Source organism: Carassius carassius, chromosome 9 (assembly GCF_963082965.1).
Source record: "Carassius carassius chromosome 9, fCarCar2.1, whole genome shotgun sequence".
Taxonomy (NCBI): Eukaryota; Metazoa; Chordata; class Actinopteri; order Cypriniformes; family Cyprinidae; genus Carassius; species Carassius carassius.
The window spans coordinates 27,008,470-27,027,704 of NC_081763.1; the positions used below are offsets into that span (position 1 = coordinate 27,008,470).

General features: G+C 37.8%; 2 protein-coding genes across 7 annotated transcripts in view; both read right to left on the bottom strand.

The window, feature by feature from the left end:
- Positions 1-11,627, bottom strand: part of LOC132149456 (calmodulin-regulated spectrin-associated protein 3-like) — a 34,531-nt gene extending 22,904 nt beyond the window's left edge. For 3 of the 6 annotated variants that reach the window (XM_059558710.1, XM_059558709.1, XM_059558707.1), the window contains exon 1: positions 10,924-11,625. In XM_059558710.1, the coding sequence (XP_059414693.1) occupies positions 10,924-11,056 (133 nt within the window). In that variant the 5' untranslated portion in view covers positions 11,057-11,625. Of the gene's footprint in view, positions 1-10,923 lie in introns of all 6 variants that reach the window. The other 3 variants (XM_059558706.1, XM_059558705.1, XM_059558708.1) reach the window with 3 other exon arrangements.
- Positions 11,628-12,411: 784 nt separating this feature from the next.
- On the bottom strand, positions 12,412-18,397 carry LOC132149458 (pre-mRNA-splicing factor SYF1-like). The gene is made up of 19 exons (XM_059558711.1): positions 18,242-18,397; positions 17,687-17,835; positions 17,474-17,597; positions 17,147-17,344; positions 16,905-17,039; positions 16,141-16,305; positions 15,908-16,052; positions 15,674-15,825; positions 15,465-15,584; positions 15,241-15,372; positions 14,845-14,976; positions 14,637-14,750; positions 14,365-14,527; positions 14,041-14,231; positions 13,742-13,864; positions 13,478-13,649; positions 13,120-13,246; positions 12,846-12,958; positions 12,412-12,724 (listed from the first exon to the last, which is right to left on the bottom strand). Exons 1-19 carry the CDS (start codon positions 18,275-18,277, stop codon positions 12,663-12,665), a joined length of 2,553 nt encoding a protein of 850 aa, XP_059414694.1. The 5' UTR covers positions 18,278-18,397; the 3' UTR covers positions 12,412-12,662.
- Positions 18,398-19,235: the final 838 nt, after the last annotated feature.

Genomic DNA, 19,235 nt, shown 5'->3' on the forward strand with positions numbered 1-19,235 from the left:
CCTCTAGTTTCCATGTTAAAGACTATAATTACTAGCAGAAGAATGGCATTCAAATTAATATGGCTTAATAAAATAATATGAATAATATTAATTTGCATTATGAATCATGAAATAATTGAATAGAGCTTTAAAAGAAAGCTTTAATTTTTATTACAGTAACCCTTGTATAAAAGCACTTGAAGTTGTAGTATTAATTAATTTTAGTTAAATTATATTTTTTTTCCTGGATTCAGCAAAAAAAAAAAAAAAAAAAAAAAAAAAAAAAAAAAGCCATTTGTTTTGAAGTGTAAAATTGTTGCACACCGTATACAGGAAAGTGTGTCTTTGTCACTTTGGCACATAATTTAGGTCACCAGTACACGCAGAAATCAGCTATTAATGTTATTAGATACAGCAGGTCTGAGTGACAATAGAATGATGAAAAGAGAAAAAAGTGAATTTACATATTTAATATTTGTGCTTAAGCCGGAAATAGACTGTCATGACATGAGGGCGAACCTGAACATGTTGATTTTTTTACTGTTAGCCTGATATTGCTTTGCATACAACTTTATCAGCATTTAAGCTATTTATATGACCTGGAGTTTTAAAATAGTATAATATCTCGTTTTCTTATAATGATTTTAAAATTAACTTAATGATCAGCATTTTATTGTACATTACCTTTCAAATGTTTGGGGTTTTTAACATGTGCTCACCAATACTGCATTTATTTGATCAAAATACAATAAAACAGTAATATTGTGGAATATTATAACAATTTAAATATAATATAAAATATAATATAAATATAATATAGCATCATTACTCCAGCATCACATTCCGAAATCATTCTAACATGCTGATTTGCTGCGCAAAAAACAATTCTTATTAAATTAATGTTGAAACAGTTTTTACTTAATATTTTTGTGGAAATTGTGATTTTCAACCAATCTCAGACAAATAAAGTTAAAAAGAACATTTATTTGAAATAGAAGTCTTTTGTAAGATAATACATGTTTTTACTGTCACTTTTTTAATACATCATTAATGTATAAAGCTATTAATTTATTTTTTTTAAATCTTAATAATGTGGTAGTGGACATATAAACACTCAACAACCTGGGAAGAGAAAGACTAACCTAACAGAAGAAAACACAAAGCTAGCTATGAGGAAAAAGGGCCCCATCATGCCCTACAGCCCAAATCATCTGATCGAGTGAGCAGACCAGGGGATCAACAAACCGTACACACACGAACATGCATGTCACCAGAAAACTAAAGACACACAGGAGTTGGAGCTGTAGATGTGAGTGATGGTGAAGACACTTCTGGCACCCAGAGCCCATCTAAGAAAGACACACACACACACATAGCTTCAAAAAAAAAAAAAAAAGCCCAGCAGTTCAGGGCTGAGGTCTGTGGAGCGTGCAGTGTGTTTGATGTGCTGTACAATAGGAGAGAGATTCCACCTGTCTGGGTCTCTTTTTCTCACACAAACACACAGAGTCTAGTGAGGCAACAAACACCAGCTAAATGTGAAACCTGTACCACGTGGGCTGGAAAACAACCATCCACATATCTGGGGCACCCATAATAAATGCTTCTTTTACAAGGTCATGCTTTGTCAAGCCGATAGTTTGGATTTGAGTGCCTACACCTGTGAAAGGACAAAGAGAGACAGCTCCCGGGCTGGTGTGAGACAGTTTCTACAAGCACCAAACACACACAAAACCTTGTGAAACGCAGACTTGAAACATACACCTCACACGCCCACCATGAACTGGTTCTACCACATTCAGGGCCGATCAAGAATCCACGGCACCCGTCTGCCACATCCATGTTTAACAAGCAGCCAGAAGCCGTGGGACCTGTTCTAGGACACGAGCTCAAATCAGCGATACCAGTGTACAAGTTTATATAATGTTATTTGCATTTGATCTTGCATTTCAATCTATGCGTACAATCAATAAACCAGATGATAACTACCTCATCACTCACAAAGCACATTTATGCTATGAATCATGTAATTGTACACCTGTACACAAAGGTTCAAGACACCAGGAACACCAATTCATGGTCTGCTTGAATTCAAAAGGAAGCATTTTACTTCCATAATATAACATACACTGCAGGTCAAAGGGTTTGGGTCAGTCTTTTTTTTTTTTTTTTTAATTATTAAAAACATAATACTTGTATTCAGCAAGGATGCATATTTAAATTTAGACAAAGACATTTATAATGTTACAAAACTTGTCTAGTTCAAATAAATGCTGTTCTTTCGAACATTCTCATCAAAATGTTCATTCTTTAGAACATTTCCACAAAAAAATTATAGCAACCCAACTGTTTTCAACATTAATAATATTAATACATTAGGAGGATTTTTCAAGGATCTTGTTACACTGAAGACTGGAGTAATGATGCTGAAAGTTCAGCTTTGCATCATAGAAATAAATAACATTTTAAAATAAACAAAAAATAAAAAAAGTCTTAAACTCGGTAGTGTATTTCTGAGTAAAAATGGATTCAATGGGGAGGAGGAGGAAAATAAAATAAAACAGGTCTTCATTTTATTAAAAGAAAATTGATTAGATTATGAAAAGTGGGCATTCCATAACAGAGTCAAAATTTTGGTGACTAGTGACTAGTTCCTGTAACTGCCCGGTGAAAAAGCCCCTATTATGCATTAGCAAATATGACCTATGTGACATCAGCAGAACAGGCCGCAGTAAGATATCTGTGACATGTTGATAAAAGATTACAAGGACATTCTGAACATATATGAAACAAACAGCAAGCCAAAAAATAAACAATGATAACTTGTAATATAAAGGGGGAAACAATACACTGTCCACCAACTGGGTGTCACATAAAGCTCAAACCCAGAATGCAAAGCAGGATGCAAAGGCAGCAGCGATGTGAGATGAAGGTGGCTGATAGAGGCTTCATTTCCCTGTAGGACTGGAAGTCAATGAATGACTGCTCTGTCCTGCACCTTCAGAGAATAGATGGGAGAGCAATACCTGAAAATAGAGAGGCGATGCTAAAGTAGGGCGGAATTTAGTGGGACAAGCGCTGGATACATGCACACATGCACACAAGTGCTGGATACATGCACACACACGCAAACGAGCATGCACACACACACCAGTGCTGGGGAAGCTTGCTTGGAACTACAACTCATCATATTACAGGCAACTCACAATTTAAAGTAGTCAGAAAAAGTAGCTAGATGAATATCATTTTTTGCTAAAGTTTTCAAATAAACACAACCCAAAGGAAGTGATGTTGAAGGGTACAGTAGCCAATTATTCTCAGAGCTAGCTCAATTGTAATGTGAAGCATTAAATAATATAACACACTTCAAAAGTTTGTAGGGTCTGTAAGATTTTTTTGTTTTTGTTTCTGAAAGTCATCTCTTATGCTCAAATAAGGCTGCATTTTGACATTCTGACTAAAAATGCAGTAAAAACAGCAGTATTATAAAATATTACTACATATTGACACCTCACTAGTGTCACATGACAGTGTCACAAGATCCTTCAGAAATCATTCTAATATGCTGAACTGCTGCTCAAGGAACATTTCTTCTTAGCAATGCTTAGTATTTTTTGCAGAAACTTACATTTACAGACATTCTTTACAAACAAAAGATTCAAATGAACACCATTTAAATAGAATTCTTTTGTAACATCATAAATGTCTTTACATCCAATTATGATCTATTTAATGCATTTTTGCTGAATAAAAATGCTAATTTCCCAAAAAAAAGACTTTTAAAATATGTTTTGTCCTGAGCAGGCGCACCACGCAGCAAGCTGGGACTTTCACGTGAAATCTCAAAATATTTTGGTGAACGTATGATTTTCTGCTGCATCAGTCATTGAAACTCAATGAAATATCTGCATTAAATATGTATGATCTGACTGTCTGTAATTGTGTCATGTCTTGACTTGATGACTTGTTTTGACCAGCATCTGTACAAAGCTATGCCTACAAACAAACCGTTCTTCATATCTATAATGAACACTGACACAGAATGCAGAGTCAGCAAACCAAAAACTAAAATGCAAGTGTCCACATTGTGTCCAAACATCACTGGTTAAAAACACAAGGCAATGCCACTGGACTCTCATTCTAATTTTAGCATTCATTAAGGAGAATTCAGATTTTAAGGGTGTGTTCTTCAAGTAATTACCCAAACAACATGATGAACAAACAGAGGCCTCCACAGCCGCTCTGAGCCACCTCACCTGTTGAGTCACTGCTGTGACACACTGATGATTCCAGCATGACTAATACAGGAAAATGCTCTCAGGACCATTAGAGAGGAACGAGCATATATCAATAAAAGAACATGTTAACCCCTTATCTGTGAAAATGTATCATTCTTCATTACAGTTATTGAGGAAGATAAGAAAGATTCTGCCATCTGAGAAGGGAGCTTGGTTTCTTAGTTTCTAATCTATGTGTTGCATAATTGTTTTTATTTTATGTTTGTTGATGTGGGTAAAACTTTGTTGCAGGACTTGATGTACTAGCATCAATGCCTTGCACAGCTGTAGGTTTACCCTACTAAACGCCTGGTTTGAAATCAATTTCAGCTTATTTTATCAGTTGTGTTCAGGCTGTACTGAAAGCTCTTACAACTAGGACAGAGCTCCAAGGTTTGAGGCCAAATTCATCCAAATTGAAGCTGTGGCTTACAGTATGAAAATCTAATTAGATTTTAAAATTTTCTGTAAACAATATTAGTAGCACCTACACTACCCATGCAAAATTCACTGCCAGGGTATTGCTAGACAGCTGCTAATGTGTAGAGTACTTGTACTTACTATTTACCTGTACATGGGTAAATTTCAATAGTTAGTACACTCTCAGAAAAAAGGTACAAAACTGGAATGATACCCTTTCAAAAGGTACACCTTTGTACTTTAATGGTTTGTACCTAAATGGTACATATTAGAATCTTTTTAAAAGGTATCACCCCAGTAGTACTTACTACAATAATTATAATAATTGCAACTATAATAACAGGTATGTAAGTCATAATAATAATACATAAGTAAATAATACATTAAGGATGCGACATGGTTTGAAATATCAATAATGTTGACAAATATTAAAAAAAGAAACCTGCACACTCTAAGAGGAAATTTAGACACCACCACTTTCAGCTAAAAATAGAAAACTTATGTGTTTTGGTCAATCATTTACACAACAATGGTGTTTTGGGGGCCTGAAAAAGCTAACTTTTTGAAAACGATTCCATTTTCATCTTTCTTTACAAAGTGACATCGCCAAATACTGACCTGGCATGAATTGGAGAGATGATGCTGACCCCCTGCAAGGACCCCAGATGACGCCAACCTGAATCGACATGCACAACTGACAAAATTTCTCTATATTGTAATCATTATGATCCCACTTGTAATAGTTTATTGTAATTGTTTATTTGTGAAAGGAACATTACTTGGACACATTCACTTCTGATAACAGATCAATCGAAGTTGCAATGTAGACACATGCATTTTCTGTAAAGCTGCTTTGAAAATGTGCATTGTGAAAAGCGCTATACAAATACATTTGAACTGAACTGAATTGAATTGAACACTGTTTTAAGTCTTTCTGCAGATCTGTGTAAACAGGGATTGTTTTGACAATGCTGTCTTCTGTAAGCAAAACCTTTTGAAAATGCAAAGAAAAACTCATCCGTTTTTAATACACTGTGGTCATGTACATGTACCCTAATGAAAAAGAAACATTGAATGAAAGATAAAAAAAACTACTTCAATCGTTCAAATGTTTCAGTCACGTGTATTCTTTCTCACTATGCATTGAGAAGTCACATGGAACCAAAACATTTGCCCCTTTTTCATTCAAGTAGTGGTTTTTATCCTGCATTCTGTGTTTCTCTTTTTGTTATTAGAGCGCATGGAGTTTTTTATTCTACATTTTTGTCTATCTGGAATTGTTTTGTATTTTTTTCCTCAAGGCAAGGTGAATTTCTGGCTATTTTATCCTTCAGATTCATAGCACAAATACTTGCAACAAAGCTTACTATGTTAGGGGTTTAGGAAAATTCTCAACCCCAAAGTAAAAGCTACAATAAAAGTCAAACATGCCTCGGCTGAATCTCCTCCTTTGAATTCAGACTGTAACTGAACTCAAAGCTCCTGCATTTAGGACAGTGTACCAAGGATAGCTCTTTACTGAGCCGAGTTCATCCAGAGTAAAGCGGAGTTAAAAAAAAAAAAAACCTTACTGATAACACAGGTAGCAATTAGCAGCACAGCATGCCTGAAAACTGTGGGTTACAGCACAGGGGGGTCAGGGCTCTGACATGAATATAAAGGCTACATCTCAGACTGGCAGTAAAAGTGATGATGTCATCGGGTTCAAGCAGGGAAACAAGTTCAGCGCTGGATCAGAGATCTAAAGTCACACACACACAGTCATGTATCAATGCTGAAAAACAGCCAAGCCTATTTAATCTGGTGAGAATTCTCTCTGGCTCGGCTCTGTGTGCCAGAACAGGTGACTTTGACCAGAGGGCGTGGTCACACAGGTCTGCTTTTGATGCTGGGAGTGAATACAAACAAAGAAGTGCCACATACTGGCATTCACAACTTAATTACACATCAACCAGGTGAATTAAGGAGATGTCAGTTTCTCACACTCAGGGCAGACACTATGTGTGGCAGATAATCTGCAACAAAAGGAACATTTTGTGAGAAAAGCTTAAGGTGCAGAGTTTAAGGTGTTTCTATTTTTAATGCATTAAGTGTGATCATATTGTGACTGAAACATTAGCTCTGCTCAAAAACTAGAGAGCTGTCTCACTGCTTGCTTCTTTCAAAGAAAGCTGCCTAACAAGGCCGCATCATGACCATCATGAAATCTCACAAGTTACAGAGATGGAGCATTCTACATTGGCAACAAATCCACACACCATACAAATAGCACTCAACACGAAGTGATTCCAAAAGAGTGAACTGCTTCTGGACACTGAGATTTTAAAAAAGTCTTAGTTAAAGGGTTAGTTCATCCAAAAAGGAAAATTAGACTGTGTTTACTCACCCTCAGCCTTGAGGCATCCTAGTGTATATGACTTTCTTCTTTCAGACGAATCCAGTCAAGGATAAAGGCCTCCTGTAGCAAATCCATGCGTTTTTGTAAGAAATATATTGATATTTCAAACTTAATAAACACTTTTCTCTCACTTCCTTTATCTGTCATACACGGAAGACGTTCCAGTGGATTACGCAGCAAATATGCGCAGCGTGCCTGAGATATGTTAGTCTCGCGAGTCTGTTTATAGGATTAAAGGAAGCAAAGTCTCCTCTTGGTTTATATTGAACTCCTCACACAATTTTCTTTGCAAAACTTTGGTTTGTACTTCTAATTAATGACTGTAATTTTGTTTTGTTCTCTCTCCACGTCAGTCACAAATCACTCAACACCGACGTACTACATCATCCGCCGGGACTTCTTCCACGTATGACAGATAACAGAAGTGAAACAAAAGTGTTTATTACATTTGAAATGTGGATATGTTTCTGACAAAAATTGATACACTACATGAGGCCTTTATTCAACCCCCGGAGCCATATGCAGCATGTTTTATTATGAATGCAAGCGCTTTATTTGGCTGTTCAACTGCAACACCTGCTGACTGCAATGATAGAGCTTGGAATAGCCAGGACAATTTTTAATATAACTTCGACTGGATTCATCTGAAAGAAGAGAGTCATATACACCTAGGATGCCTCGAGGGTGAATAAAACACAAGCTATTTTTCATTTTTGGGTGAACTATCCCTTGGACTTACAAATCGTAACCCAAACCAATCAATAAGAAGGTGTTTCACAACATTACAAACTTTGATCTGACGCAAAAAAAAAAATGCTAAATTATTAAAAGAATCATGGGTAATGTAGTTTTTCCACTAAGAATTCTACTGTTCTAATGCTATGTTGCTAATGCTAAACTAATGGTGTGATACTGGAATCACTATAATACACACTTCACACAAATATCAGAAACAAAAATGCATTTTAAAATTACATTGAACTCTTTTAGCAATACTTTTCAATATTAAAACTTATTACTCTTGCATTATCAGCCATTTTTGCACTAAGCAATGCATTCTATGACAGAAATATCAAACACAAATATAGCTTACGTTCTGTTATGATACACTGTTATTTGTGACTTCCCTTGATGCCATAACCTTCATGTTCCAGAAGAACATTAATAAATCATAGAGGTCACTCCATTGCATTATCGAAATTCTTGTTTGTAGCTGAAAATTACAGACAAGATTACATTACTTATGCAAACTCAAAACATCTTTAATTATCTTCTAAATCTCCACCCGTTTCAGAGTTAAACGTTATACAAGTAAGGAGAACCATTAAATCCAGGCCTGCTGTTTGTGTACTTTCTCAGAACGACTCTAAACGGGCTCAAGGAATAAAGCAAATACAGGAATGCAGACTTATGATCTGAATTAAAAGGGGTTCATTAGGTGAACACAATGGGGTTTTTTTTTTAAATCCTAGATCACACAAATTACCCTGTCTGAATCTTTTCCTTGTGAGTTTTAATTCACTGGCCAGTGAGCTGTCGTTGAGCACAGAGCGCCTCAGCATACACAGAGATCCTTTTCATCTGACTGTGAGGGGAACACTGAGGTTATACACTGTGCAAATGGATCGAGTGATGCATCAGCTAGGCCTAATGAAAAAACCTGGTTTAAAGCCTGATAACCAATACTGATGTTAACTACAAGTGCAAAAGAGAAAAAGGGCAACAGAGTATGTAAGGCTGCATGATCACAGTGGGAAATAAATAGAGCTGACAAATGACATGGACATTTTTTTTGTCATCTTTTTGAATGTTCAAAAGGAAAATGCATATTTTAGACAATGGGACTGGTAATTTGTTTTAATGTTTACTCAAAATACCGTAATTCCTCAAATAAAAGCCGGCCCTTTATTTACCTGAACTGCAGAAGGTAACAGGCTTTTATTTGAAGCAGGCTTTTATCAGTCAGGCCTTTATTTCTAATTCCATCTGTTTGTTAAGTAATTGTTTTAAATAACCCATTTTAAATTAAAAGCGATAGCCAGTGTTCCAGTGGACAGAGATCATAACATTAGCACAGAATCAGTTCAGAATCAATCACCAAAAGAATCAGTTCGGTTCAGACACGCTCTGTATCAGTCTGCTTCACACTGAATCACATATGCGAAAGTATCATCAGCTCCTCGGTTCTCGAATCGAAATCGTCCGACAGAAACACTTCTCGGTTCAGTGTACTGATGATCCGAAAACTGATGCAATCGTTTCTTAACTCGAGAACGAGAAACGCTCCGGTAGTGGGCATGTACGTTCGTTATCTGGCTCTGCTGCACAAATTTTCCCCCAGCCTTTATTTAAGACTGGCCTTTATTTGTCCGTGTTGACCACGCCCCCAGCCACTATCAGGGGCCCGGCCTTTATTTGAATACTGGTTTTTATTTGAGGAATTACCGTAAGTCAGAAATCTCCACTTCAGCAACACTTAAAGCTATAGTTCACCTTCAGTTGCTGGTCCCCATTGACTTGCATAGTGTTTTTTTCCATACTATGGAAGTCAAAGGGGACCAGTAACTGAATGTGAAGTATCCCTTTAAATACACCAAACTTTACAGTTTTATTTTATTAATCTGTATTCTAAAGGTTTTTACAGAAGTCTCTGCTCACACATAATTCGCCTAATATAACTTTTTTTTTTTTTACCTGGTGAATTTTTTTTTTTTTTTCTTTTTTGTCTGATTTATAAAGTAACTTATTCAAAATACCCTCAGTAGAAACATTGTTCAATATATGAGTTCTGAACCTGGCTAGGTTCAATGTTCTGATTTCTGTTCTGGAAATTTAATTAAATCACTGCACATTTCATTATCACCTAGTGATGTCTATATATGACGTCACACTGCAGGACACTGCTGTCACCGCTTGACGTCATGTCAACTATCCATGCACACAGATCATCAGCATATAAGCATATGATATTTCTCCAGTAAATAATTAAACACACTAAGCACTTAAGCCATCAACAACCGTGTTCTCTGTCAGAAGCCAAGCCCTCCATCTTTGTAAGTGCTCTTGTGGGCGTATTAACAAAAGGGGTCCTAGAGTGGGTGTGTACAGGCGTCATGGTGCTTTCAGAGCACGCGCTGACAAAATACACATATTCATATTCAGGTCAAACCTACTACATTTCTACCCATCATATCATAATTCCAAGACAACAACGTGTCTATTGCAAGGATTAAGCACGTGCGATTAAACCCTCATGTAAAGCTGCCAAACAAGGACACATTTTATCCACGCTCATATGAAGGCATAGTGCGTTTTTATTTAAGGAATTTACTTTGTTAAATGATTATTCGTATTCTTTATCATTTTTATAGTTATAGGGATCTGATTTGTCCTTACAAGACTGTTGTAGCATGCAAACATTTCATCATAATCATGCATATGTTATTAGTGCCCAGTGGGTGGAAAGCATACTTTTAGACCTTGTATCAGACTATTAATTTATTAAATAAATAATTCAAGAGCGCCAGACTGCATGCATATTAGCAAGACACAGCTGGAGCACAACCAGCAGCTTTCCAGCTCTCATGTGGTCTTTGTGTTGTGAAAAACGCTGAGTTTACACGTTGTTCTCCTTCACACATGCTTTCCTCCGCAGTCACCGAACAATGAGCAAATGCTGGCCTCAAAACAGACAGGTGAGAGAGAGACCAGCACATGATTCGAGAAAGAAATAAAGATGTATGAAACCTAGCGAGCTGCCTAGGTATGTAAAGCGGACTCAGAAGGGAATAAAATGCAATCTATGTAACTGGGCAGTTCTCTAGAGTTTGACACACGGTCACTGCATACCTGCATTGCCGTACGATTTCCCCAGGAGCCACCCGACACTGGCGCAGATTCTGGCTCTGGTCAAGTCATACTGATCCAATGGCTTTATATCCGGGACCACAAAAGTCTTCCTCATTACATTCGAGTCCACCATAGCAGGTCCAAAACAGACGGGCCGGGAAAAAGAGAGGAAGGCGTTGTGGTGAGGAATGAAACAAAATCAAACAGTCATCCTTTTCTTTCACGCAACAACAGCATTGGGATTGCAAAAGGCCGATGTTTCAGATAGCGTTCCGGCAAAAAATTATGTAAATGTATTATTTATTCCTCTCTGGATCTTCTCTTCATACATACAGTAGAGCTGGCGCCCGTATAGGTATGTTTCAGTCTATCGGAGCGACAAATTCAACGATATTCCCGGGGATGTTTCACTGTTTTCGACCCCGCTTCAGAGTCCACATCGCTCTGGCTGGTAGGCTCCGTAAACGACTGATTTCCAGGTACTCCATACTCCTGTCAATCACTACGCCGGGCATCCAATCAGGTTCTAGAATTTAGGACACAGGGTTAAGAAGGCGGGGCAAAGAATGTGAACTCAAGTAGCAGGTAGGAAGGCGCTTTAACTCATGGAAACACTGAAACAGGTGCAGGACAGGTAGAACTTGCTCAGAAGGGAGCGAAAGGGAAAATTAGTCATAATGAACAACGTAATACATATAATTGTCAAGGCATTACAATGCTAAACGGATTATAGTGTCAACCGCACCAGTTTTCTTGTTTTTGGTAAGACTTTTTTATATTTCTACACGTGTTTTAACAAGGTATATTATGTTTCAAACTTAGCCTATTATTTAGCCTCACACACTGATCAGCATGATGTGGTGGATATTTTATAAAATAACACAAGTATTTAGGCTACAGCATGTCATAAACTAGTGACTATCAAACCCTGTTTATCACTAAATCATCAAGAACTTTAGTGGAGTTTTCACTGAAAATGATTCAGAAGCACAGCTCAGTTGTGGACAAACCTAACATGGGACAGAATTCACTGAAGGTCCGGGTCACATGATGGTAAAGAGACCACTGCTGTAACTAACTTTGTAAGATGATTAACTCACAGAACTATTTTAATCTAATTAGGGAGGAACAGGGCATTTGTTTTTCTTCATTCTTTTGGTTTTCCAGCACACCAGCACTCAAAATGTACCGCAAATAAAATGCTTAATTATAAACACAGACTCGAAAACTGCAAAAATGACTCCTCATCCTATTACAGACAGAATAAACTTTCAGTTGAAGTAACATGCACAATGAAAGTTTAAAGTGACAACCCTGACCAAATGTGCTGTTTTTTTTTTACTGGTATATTCCTCAAACCACAACATTCATATGTTTGCAAAAACAAACATCTGGAAAGCTCCACCCATGTGTCCATGAAATTATGGGCAGGGCCTTCAGAGAGTTTACAGTATTGCAATCAGATAATAAATGATTGCAGATGTCAGGCATGTTGATTGTTCCTTTAATATACCATAGATAAGGGAAACAACTTCAATATTGTATCTACCCAATGTAATGAAGGACAAATCGAAAGAATGTAAATGCTGTAAAGATTGACACCATGTGGTCTGATTTGGTACTGCTAAAATGTAGTAAGCCATTCACATGAATTCACATCAGCATGTTGCAATTCCTTTCGCAGTTTCCTGATTACTGAATCTGGGAGTTTTGTGATCATCTGTAAAACCGAAGCAAATTTAGTCATCCTTTAGTCCTCCGAAGACAGCAGTAGGGACAGACTTCTGCTCCAACTGCACCTCTGCAATGACACAATGCGAATGATCAGACTCCAGTTCAGCAACTGTTCGAAGACACAACACCGAAAATCATCGATGCCAATGAAGAAAAGAAAAAAACAATCATGTCCCATCTGAACTAACCTTCTGGTTCCCCATCCTCTGCATCCTCATCTTCATCATCATCATCAATGTCAATCTCATCTGGATTAGCTTGTTTGGCCAGTTCGGCAAGTTCACTGCGAGAGGTGTCACTCCTGCACAAACCAAACAAAAACTAAGTGATGTAAATGGTACAATCGAAACCTAATTTTCAGAAAGGGCAGAACCTTTAATTAAGTCTCTGAGCCGGTGCCACACCGCCTGCATGCTCTGATTGATCTGTGTGGCCTGCCTCAGACTAGGGCGCAGTACATACCTGACGAAGAGGATCTTGTCTTTAGGTTTAAGTTTGTCCTGCTCAGCCTCTGCAGCGAGCTTTTGAGCCTTCTGCTCCAGCATCTTCATGTCATCCACTCCGCTCTGCCCAGGAGCAAGATCTGACACTAAAACACAAGCAAATTAAAAAGAGTTTAACCATACAATGAAGAATTTATATGCGGTTATACAACCTCGATTGGTGGATTAATCCAACGCCTATTTGCCTACCATTCTCACCTGTGCTAAGAATACATTTCACATGCAAATAGAGATTGTCAGTCTACAAACAAACAGATTCTACACCATTCTCCAGTCTTATAGTTTTTTATTAATATTTTTAGTCATTTTCTGCGTACCTGTTCCAGTAGCATTGGTGGTTGCCTTGAGCATCTGAGAGGACATGAAGTTGACCTGTGTGTTGTATGTGGCCTGCACACTGCGTTTAATCCGCAACATCTCGCGGATGGTGTCCTCATTACCATGGCGTATCTCAAACTCCTTCCATGTTTGCCAGAAATGAGCGGTCATCTGATCCAGAGATGTTAAATCAGTCAAAACACAGGATTACCGGTACCCACAATATGAGCAAAATTAATATGGAGCAGTGCTTTAAAATTTACCCTTGGATCACAGATCTGTGAGCAGTAGGAGTAGATGGCTCTCGCTCTGTCAATCTCCCCGAGTTTGCTCTCCATGTCCGCAAAGCGCAGGCACATGTCTCTGGCGTGCTCATCTGGCAGGACCTGCACCAAACCAATTGAACTCATTATAGCATATGTGTGTTGTATGTTATATGTGTGTTGTGTTGCTATTGTAAGTGCATGTGTACTGCTGTCTACACAAAGAATTGCCTTTTCAGGACAATAAAGTTGAGTAATTACATACATATTTGCAATTGAGTTACAGCTGACAGGTTTACCTCAATGGCTTTCTGATAGATGGCTCTTGTGTGAGTGACTCCATAAATCTCTGCTGCCCGTTTGATGTAGATATTGAACATCTGATGTTGTTCCTCTGGTTCTACAGCTGCAGTGGCTCTCTCATACACAGCCATGGCATGTCGCGCCAGACCGTACTCCTCTTCCAGCTTAGCATACAGCAAGTAGATTGCTGTAAAACAACACAAATTAAATCAGAATCTGGTTTCAAGGCACCACTTACAAGTAAAGGATTTAAACGTTTACTCTTAATCTTAAGTGAATGTAGTTAATCATATCATATTTTGTGTTTTCTGCATTATTACTTTTGGCATATTTAGCAGGACACCTATCCAGCGCTTGCTCAAACAGATCGCGTGCTCTCTCCAGCTTCTTGCCTCCATAACGGTCGATGAACTTGGTGAGGTACGTGTTCCAGATGTCATGGACATTAGGCCACTTAAAGAGGGCTATGCCACGCTCGTATGCCTTCAATCAAAATTAAATCCAGATTTATTTATAAATAGATGGATTTGTTAATGCAAAAATAAGAGCAAAACAATGATGATTCAAACAGTGTTATGTTAAATTCCCTTACCTTGAAACTATCCTCAAAGTAGTTGTGTTCTTCAAGAAACATGGCATAGTTAATGATGATCTGAGGAGTGGCAATCCGGAGATCAATGATGCGATCGTACACTGCCTTTGTAGACTGACAAAAGCAACAGCTACATTAACACACAAAACAGCAAGAACATACGGTAAATACATTCCCTCAGAGAAAAGGAAACGACAAAGCAACATACCTGGAATGTGCCAAGACTCTCTTCCAAGTCTGCAAGCATGGACCACACTTTCAGGGACTTATAAACTCGATTCTGCACTGGTTCTGATGAATCAAAATACTCTGCTTTTCTGGATGGAATTGCTGTTGCTTTCTTTAAAGAAAAAGACTGTCAACATCTGGAAAAAGTTGGATGAAATGTTCTCCTATTTATATCCCTTTGGCATGAAATGCAGTAAACTATGACACCAAGCAAACTTTGAAACTGGGCTTAAGTTATTACCAAAAATAAAACTATATAGACATAAAACAAATAGTAAAATATTAATAAAAACTATAATACTACCTCAGTTACACTAAAATAACACAGCGATTCACTAAAGTGGGTAATGTATAGTACTTATACAGTGTCTCTTACCCTTAGAATACGCAAAGCTTGGTCATAATTCTCATATCTCAGCTCCATCTCTCCATATTCACACCACACTGCAGCAAGATCATCCACCTGTTTGTAGTTCACCTTTGTGGCCTTCTCAAAGATAGTCCGAGCCTTGAAGTTCAAGCGAAATAGTTAATCATCAGTTTACAGTAATGTACCAACAAATTATCTACAAAGTTGCAAGTATACAGGAAGTGCCGTACATCATCCAGCTGTTCATTATCCTCATAGAATCTGGCGAAGGACACCCAGAGAGAGTGAGGTTTTCCCGTGGCTTTCACAGGATCTATGGTCTGCACAGCTTCTGTGTACGTGTTGATAATCTACAGGAAAAAGCAGGATAAGATCTGTAAATCACACAAATGTTGAGACGAATATCAACCGATTTAAAGATGTAAATTATGTGTCCAACCTGTCGAGGTTGGCCCTCATAGAGTTTGACTCTCTTGTGCCACTCGTGAACGTTGTGAGGGTTCTGACGCAGCAGCACACTGTTCAGTAAAAGTGGTCGTCGAGTTATCAGCAACTCAAAACGTGCCAATCGCAACTCCAAGTCAATGTCTCCTAGAGTGGGGAAATCAGGATTAAAGGAAGACCAACATCAAAGATTATTTGCTACAAGGTCTTCCAAGGAAAAATCTCTCACCATCTTCATCTTGTCCCAGTTCAGACGTGGTCTCCATCTTGGCAGCAATCATGCTCTCCTCAAACTGCGCATAGCTGTCGAAAACCTGGGTGAAGTCTCGCACAGTGACTACGGTTAGGATGGCTTCCTCATATACATCTCGAGCCTTGAAAAAGCAGGATAATGGTAATAGTGTCAAGAGTGGGGTTAGTTTATCCAGAGCACTCTTAGATTTTGTGAACTTGCAGTTTCACCTTCTCAAAGTGTCCACTGCGGATGTAGTAATCAGCCAGAGAACACCAGAGTTTGCCGAGCTGGTCAGTAAAACGAGTGAGACCTCCTCGGATAATCGCTCCCACGTTCAGTGAGGTCACCTTGTCCGGGTTTTGTGAGATGAGGTCACAGAGCTCGTGCCAGAGCTGTAATTGAATTTGACAAGAACAAATATGTACATTTTTGCATGCTATGTATATAATTTGCAATACTGAATTAATGCTTATATGGAGATACAGGCTTAGATGGTACTCTTAGATAAATAAAGCCACTTTGATGCATCATGATGCATTGGTCTTAAAATGACAAATCACTGAATTGATTAGGAACTTTAATTCCTATAATAATGTCTAGTGTATTAGATACTTATTTTTCCTATTCTAAAATACAATTATTGACCAGTGATAAGCGACCAAATCCAGATCTGCAACCTACATTTTTGTCGTCAGCATGATAACCCAATAAAATGTTGACCAATTTCCAAATAGTAAAGAACTATAATCAAGATAAATCTGTGTCAAAGCAAATACACTACAGTTCAAAGGTTTGGGCTAAGTAAGATTTCAGTTTTAGGGGTGAAGGGTCAGTAAGAGGTAGTAATATTTTTTTGCAAAGATGCATTAAACTCATAAAAATTGACAGTGAAGACAAAGTTACAAAATATTTTACATTTAATAAAAATGCTGGTTTCTGAACTTTGATCACCACTCATTACAAAAAAAAGTAAAACCTGTAATTTGCTAACCTGATAATTGGACTTTCCCTCTTTAGAAACAAAGTTTTCATCATTGACCACAGCTGCCAGCCGGATCGCAGCTTCATCCAGACGTCCAACTGAACGCAGGAAATCAATGTATTCCTCTGCATTCTCAGGAGACAACTACAATCAAGACAGAAGAAAAGCAAGTGTTGAGATAGCTTAATTTACACACTGAAATGTCAACTACAGACAATCAAGTGTGTATTTGGTTATGTTCCAACCCTCACCTTTAAGTACCGGCGGTAAACACGAATAGCTGTTTCTGGGAGAGGCAAGTTATGGGCAAAGCGAAGATACAGGGGCCAGATACGAGGATGCTGGGTAATGGGTAGCGCTCTTAACGCCCTATCGAACGTCCGTCTGCTCCGTGTAATTTTGCATTGAGACACCATGAACTGACAGTAGTCGATCCATATCCTCGGCATCTGAGGAGCAGGTGAAAAAAGTAAACGTTCACACTGCTATAAATGTGCAACCGTCAAATCACACAAGTGATGTTTTCACACAGCACTGCTGCTATATAAACGTAAAACCACACAAAACTTCAACTTTACCTTATGCATAAATACAAGTGCTCTCTCGTGACAGTTGTTCACCTCCTCGTATGCTAGATCTGTGACACACTTGCCTTTCACCTGTTTTCTTCTCTCTCTCAGGTAGTTGTACCACAACTTGTAACTGAGAAATACATTTTTAAAAAGAAGCAAATCTATTTTAGGTTTCAAGCACAGGGCTTTACAAGAGAAAACAAGATGACATGCACATACCTGCCAGGCAGCTCTTTTAGTGCTCTTTCATAGATCATATTGAGCACTGGTTTCTGAGCATTTTGCTTGTGCTCAATGTAACGCATCCAGCATTTGACTGAATACGGATTCCTGATGATTTCTTCTTCATAAGGCAAATCATCATCTTCCTGCAATATACATGGCTCTGTTAATTATGCGTACAAAGATGCATGCAATCTCAAAAAGAAGAATGTTAGGGAACTAGAATTATTTCGAGCAGAATCATATTTGCTCGCCTAAAATGGTTATTTAATTTCAAATATATAACGTTTGTTAGTAACATATATGCTAACTACTGTTACCCATTCAGTCTATTATTAAATATATTAATCAATGCAAACGACACAACAACACATTTCGTGTTTGACAAGTAACAAATACCAGAAGTTAGAAACATTTTTTTATAAGAAACAATTTTTTTGTATATAGGTTTCTCATACTCTTAGAGTTAGCAAGCTAATAACAGCTAACGTTAGCTGAGAACAGACCCTATTAAAGGTCACAGAACCGACTTTAAAAAACACAAATACATACGAATAAAACGTCTGCCTTTCCGCTAAGCGTTGGCATTTTCCTTTGTCAGGGAAACTCTTTGTAATATTGTTAAAAGCTCTGTTATTCTTGACAAAATAACTATTTTCGCAGAGTGTTGGGAACGTTGAAGTACAAAAGCACCGCCTTTTCCGAGTGAAGTTGATTCCTATTGGCTGTCGCTTCCATGGTTGCGTCACAGTTTCTCCTCTAGGGGGAGCCTTTAGGATTAGGACATTTTTAATTCCATAATCCATTATTCTATGAGTAAAAATGTTTTATTACAAAAGTAACTGTAGAAAACATAGCTGACGGTGATAGTTGCGCGTTTCCCTTGTGGAAAAAGAAGTGCGCTAAATATATCTTTAATAAAACTGTACTTATGGCCACATCATTAATTTTACCTGAGCAGTTTAATTGAATAAGCTCATTCATGGACCTGCATTATTTGCATGGACAGAACAAGAAGATAATGTAATCTCCCTGGTGCAAAATACAAAAAAAATTAAATAAAGCAATAATAATATATAAAAACAAATGTGCAATAACTCTTTTGGTTTGTTATGCCTTTCTAATTTTCTTTATTATCACAAGTGTTCAAATTGTTTAAGAACTTTCAAAATCCATTTGCTCAGCATTTTTAACATTGTACAAGGTAAAGATCTCTGATTTGGCGCTATTTGTAAAAGTAAAAACATTCAGCAGGTTCAGAGCGAGAGGAAGCACTGCAGGCGAGTTCACACAGATGCTGCAGTTTCTCTGAAACGCTTGTAATCTACTGTAGCGCAGAATAAGACAAAGACCAACAGAATAGTTTCAGTCAAGAATTTACATTTTAAAACTCACTGCTCTTTGATGTAAACACAAGCAGTCATTCTGTGATTTAAGTTAATGAGATAAAGCTGCTGAAAAGTCAGTTGTGGGGTAGCCTACACATCTGTTCAGTCATATGCTTTGCCTGGTGTATCACTTGGCCTACTGTAATTTGTTTCACATT

Coding starts and splice junctions, on each gene's coding strand:
- LOC132149458 (XM_059558711.1), bottom strand. CDS start 18,277: ATGCCAACGCTTAGCGGAAAGGCAGACGTTTTATTC. Junction 17,836..18,241: donor GAAAGGCAGACGTTTTATTC/GTATGTATTTGT, acceptor TGTATATTGCAG/GAAGATGATGATTTGCCTTA. Junction 17,598..17,686: donor CTAAAAGAGCTGCCTGGCAG/GTATGTGCATGT, acceptor TGTATTTCTCAG/TTACAAGTTGTGGTACAACT.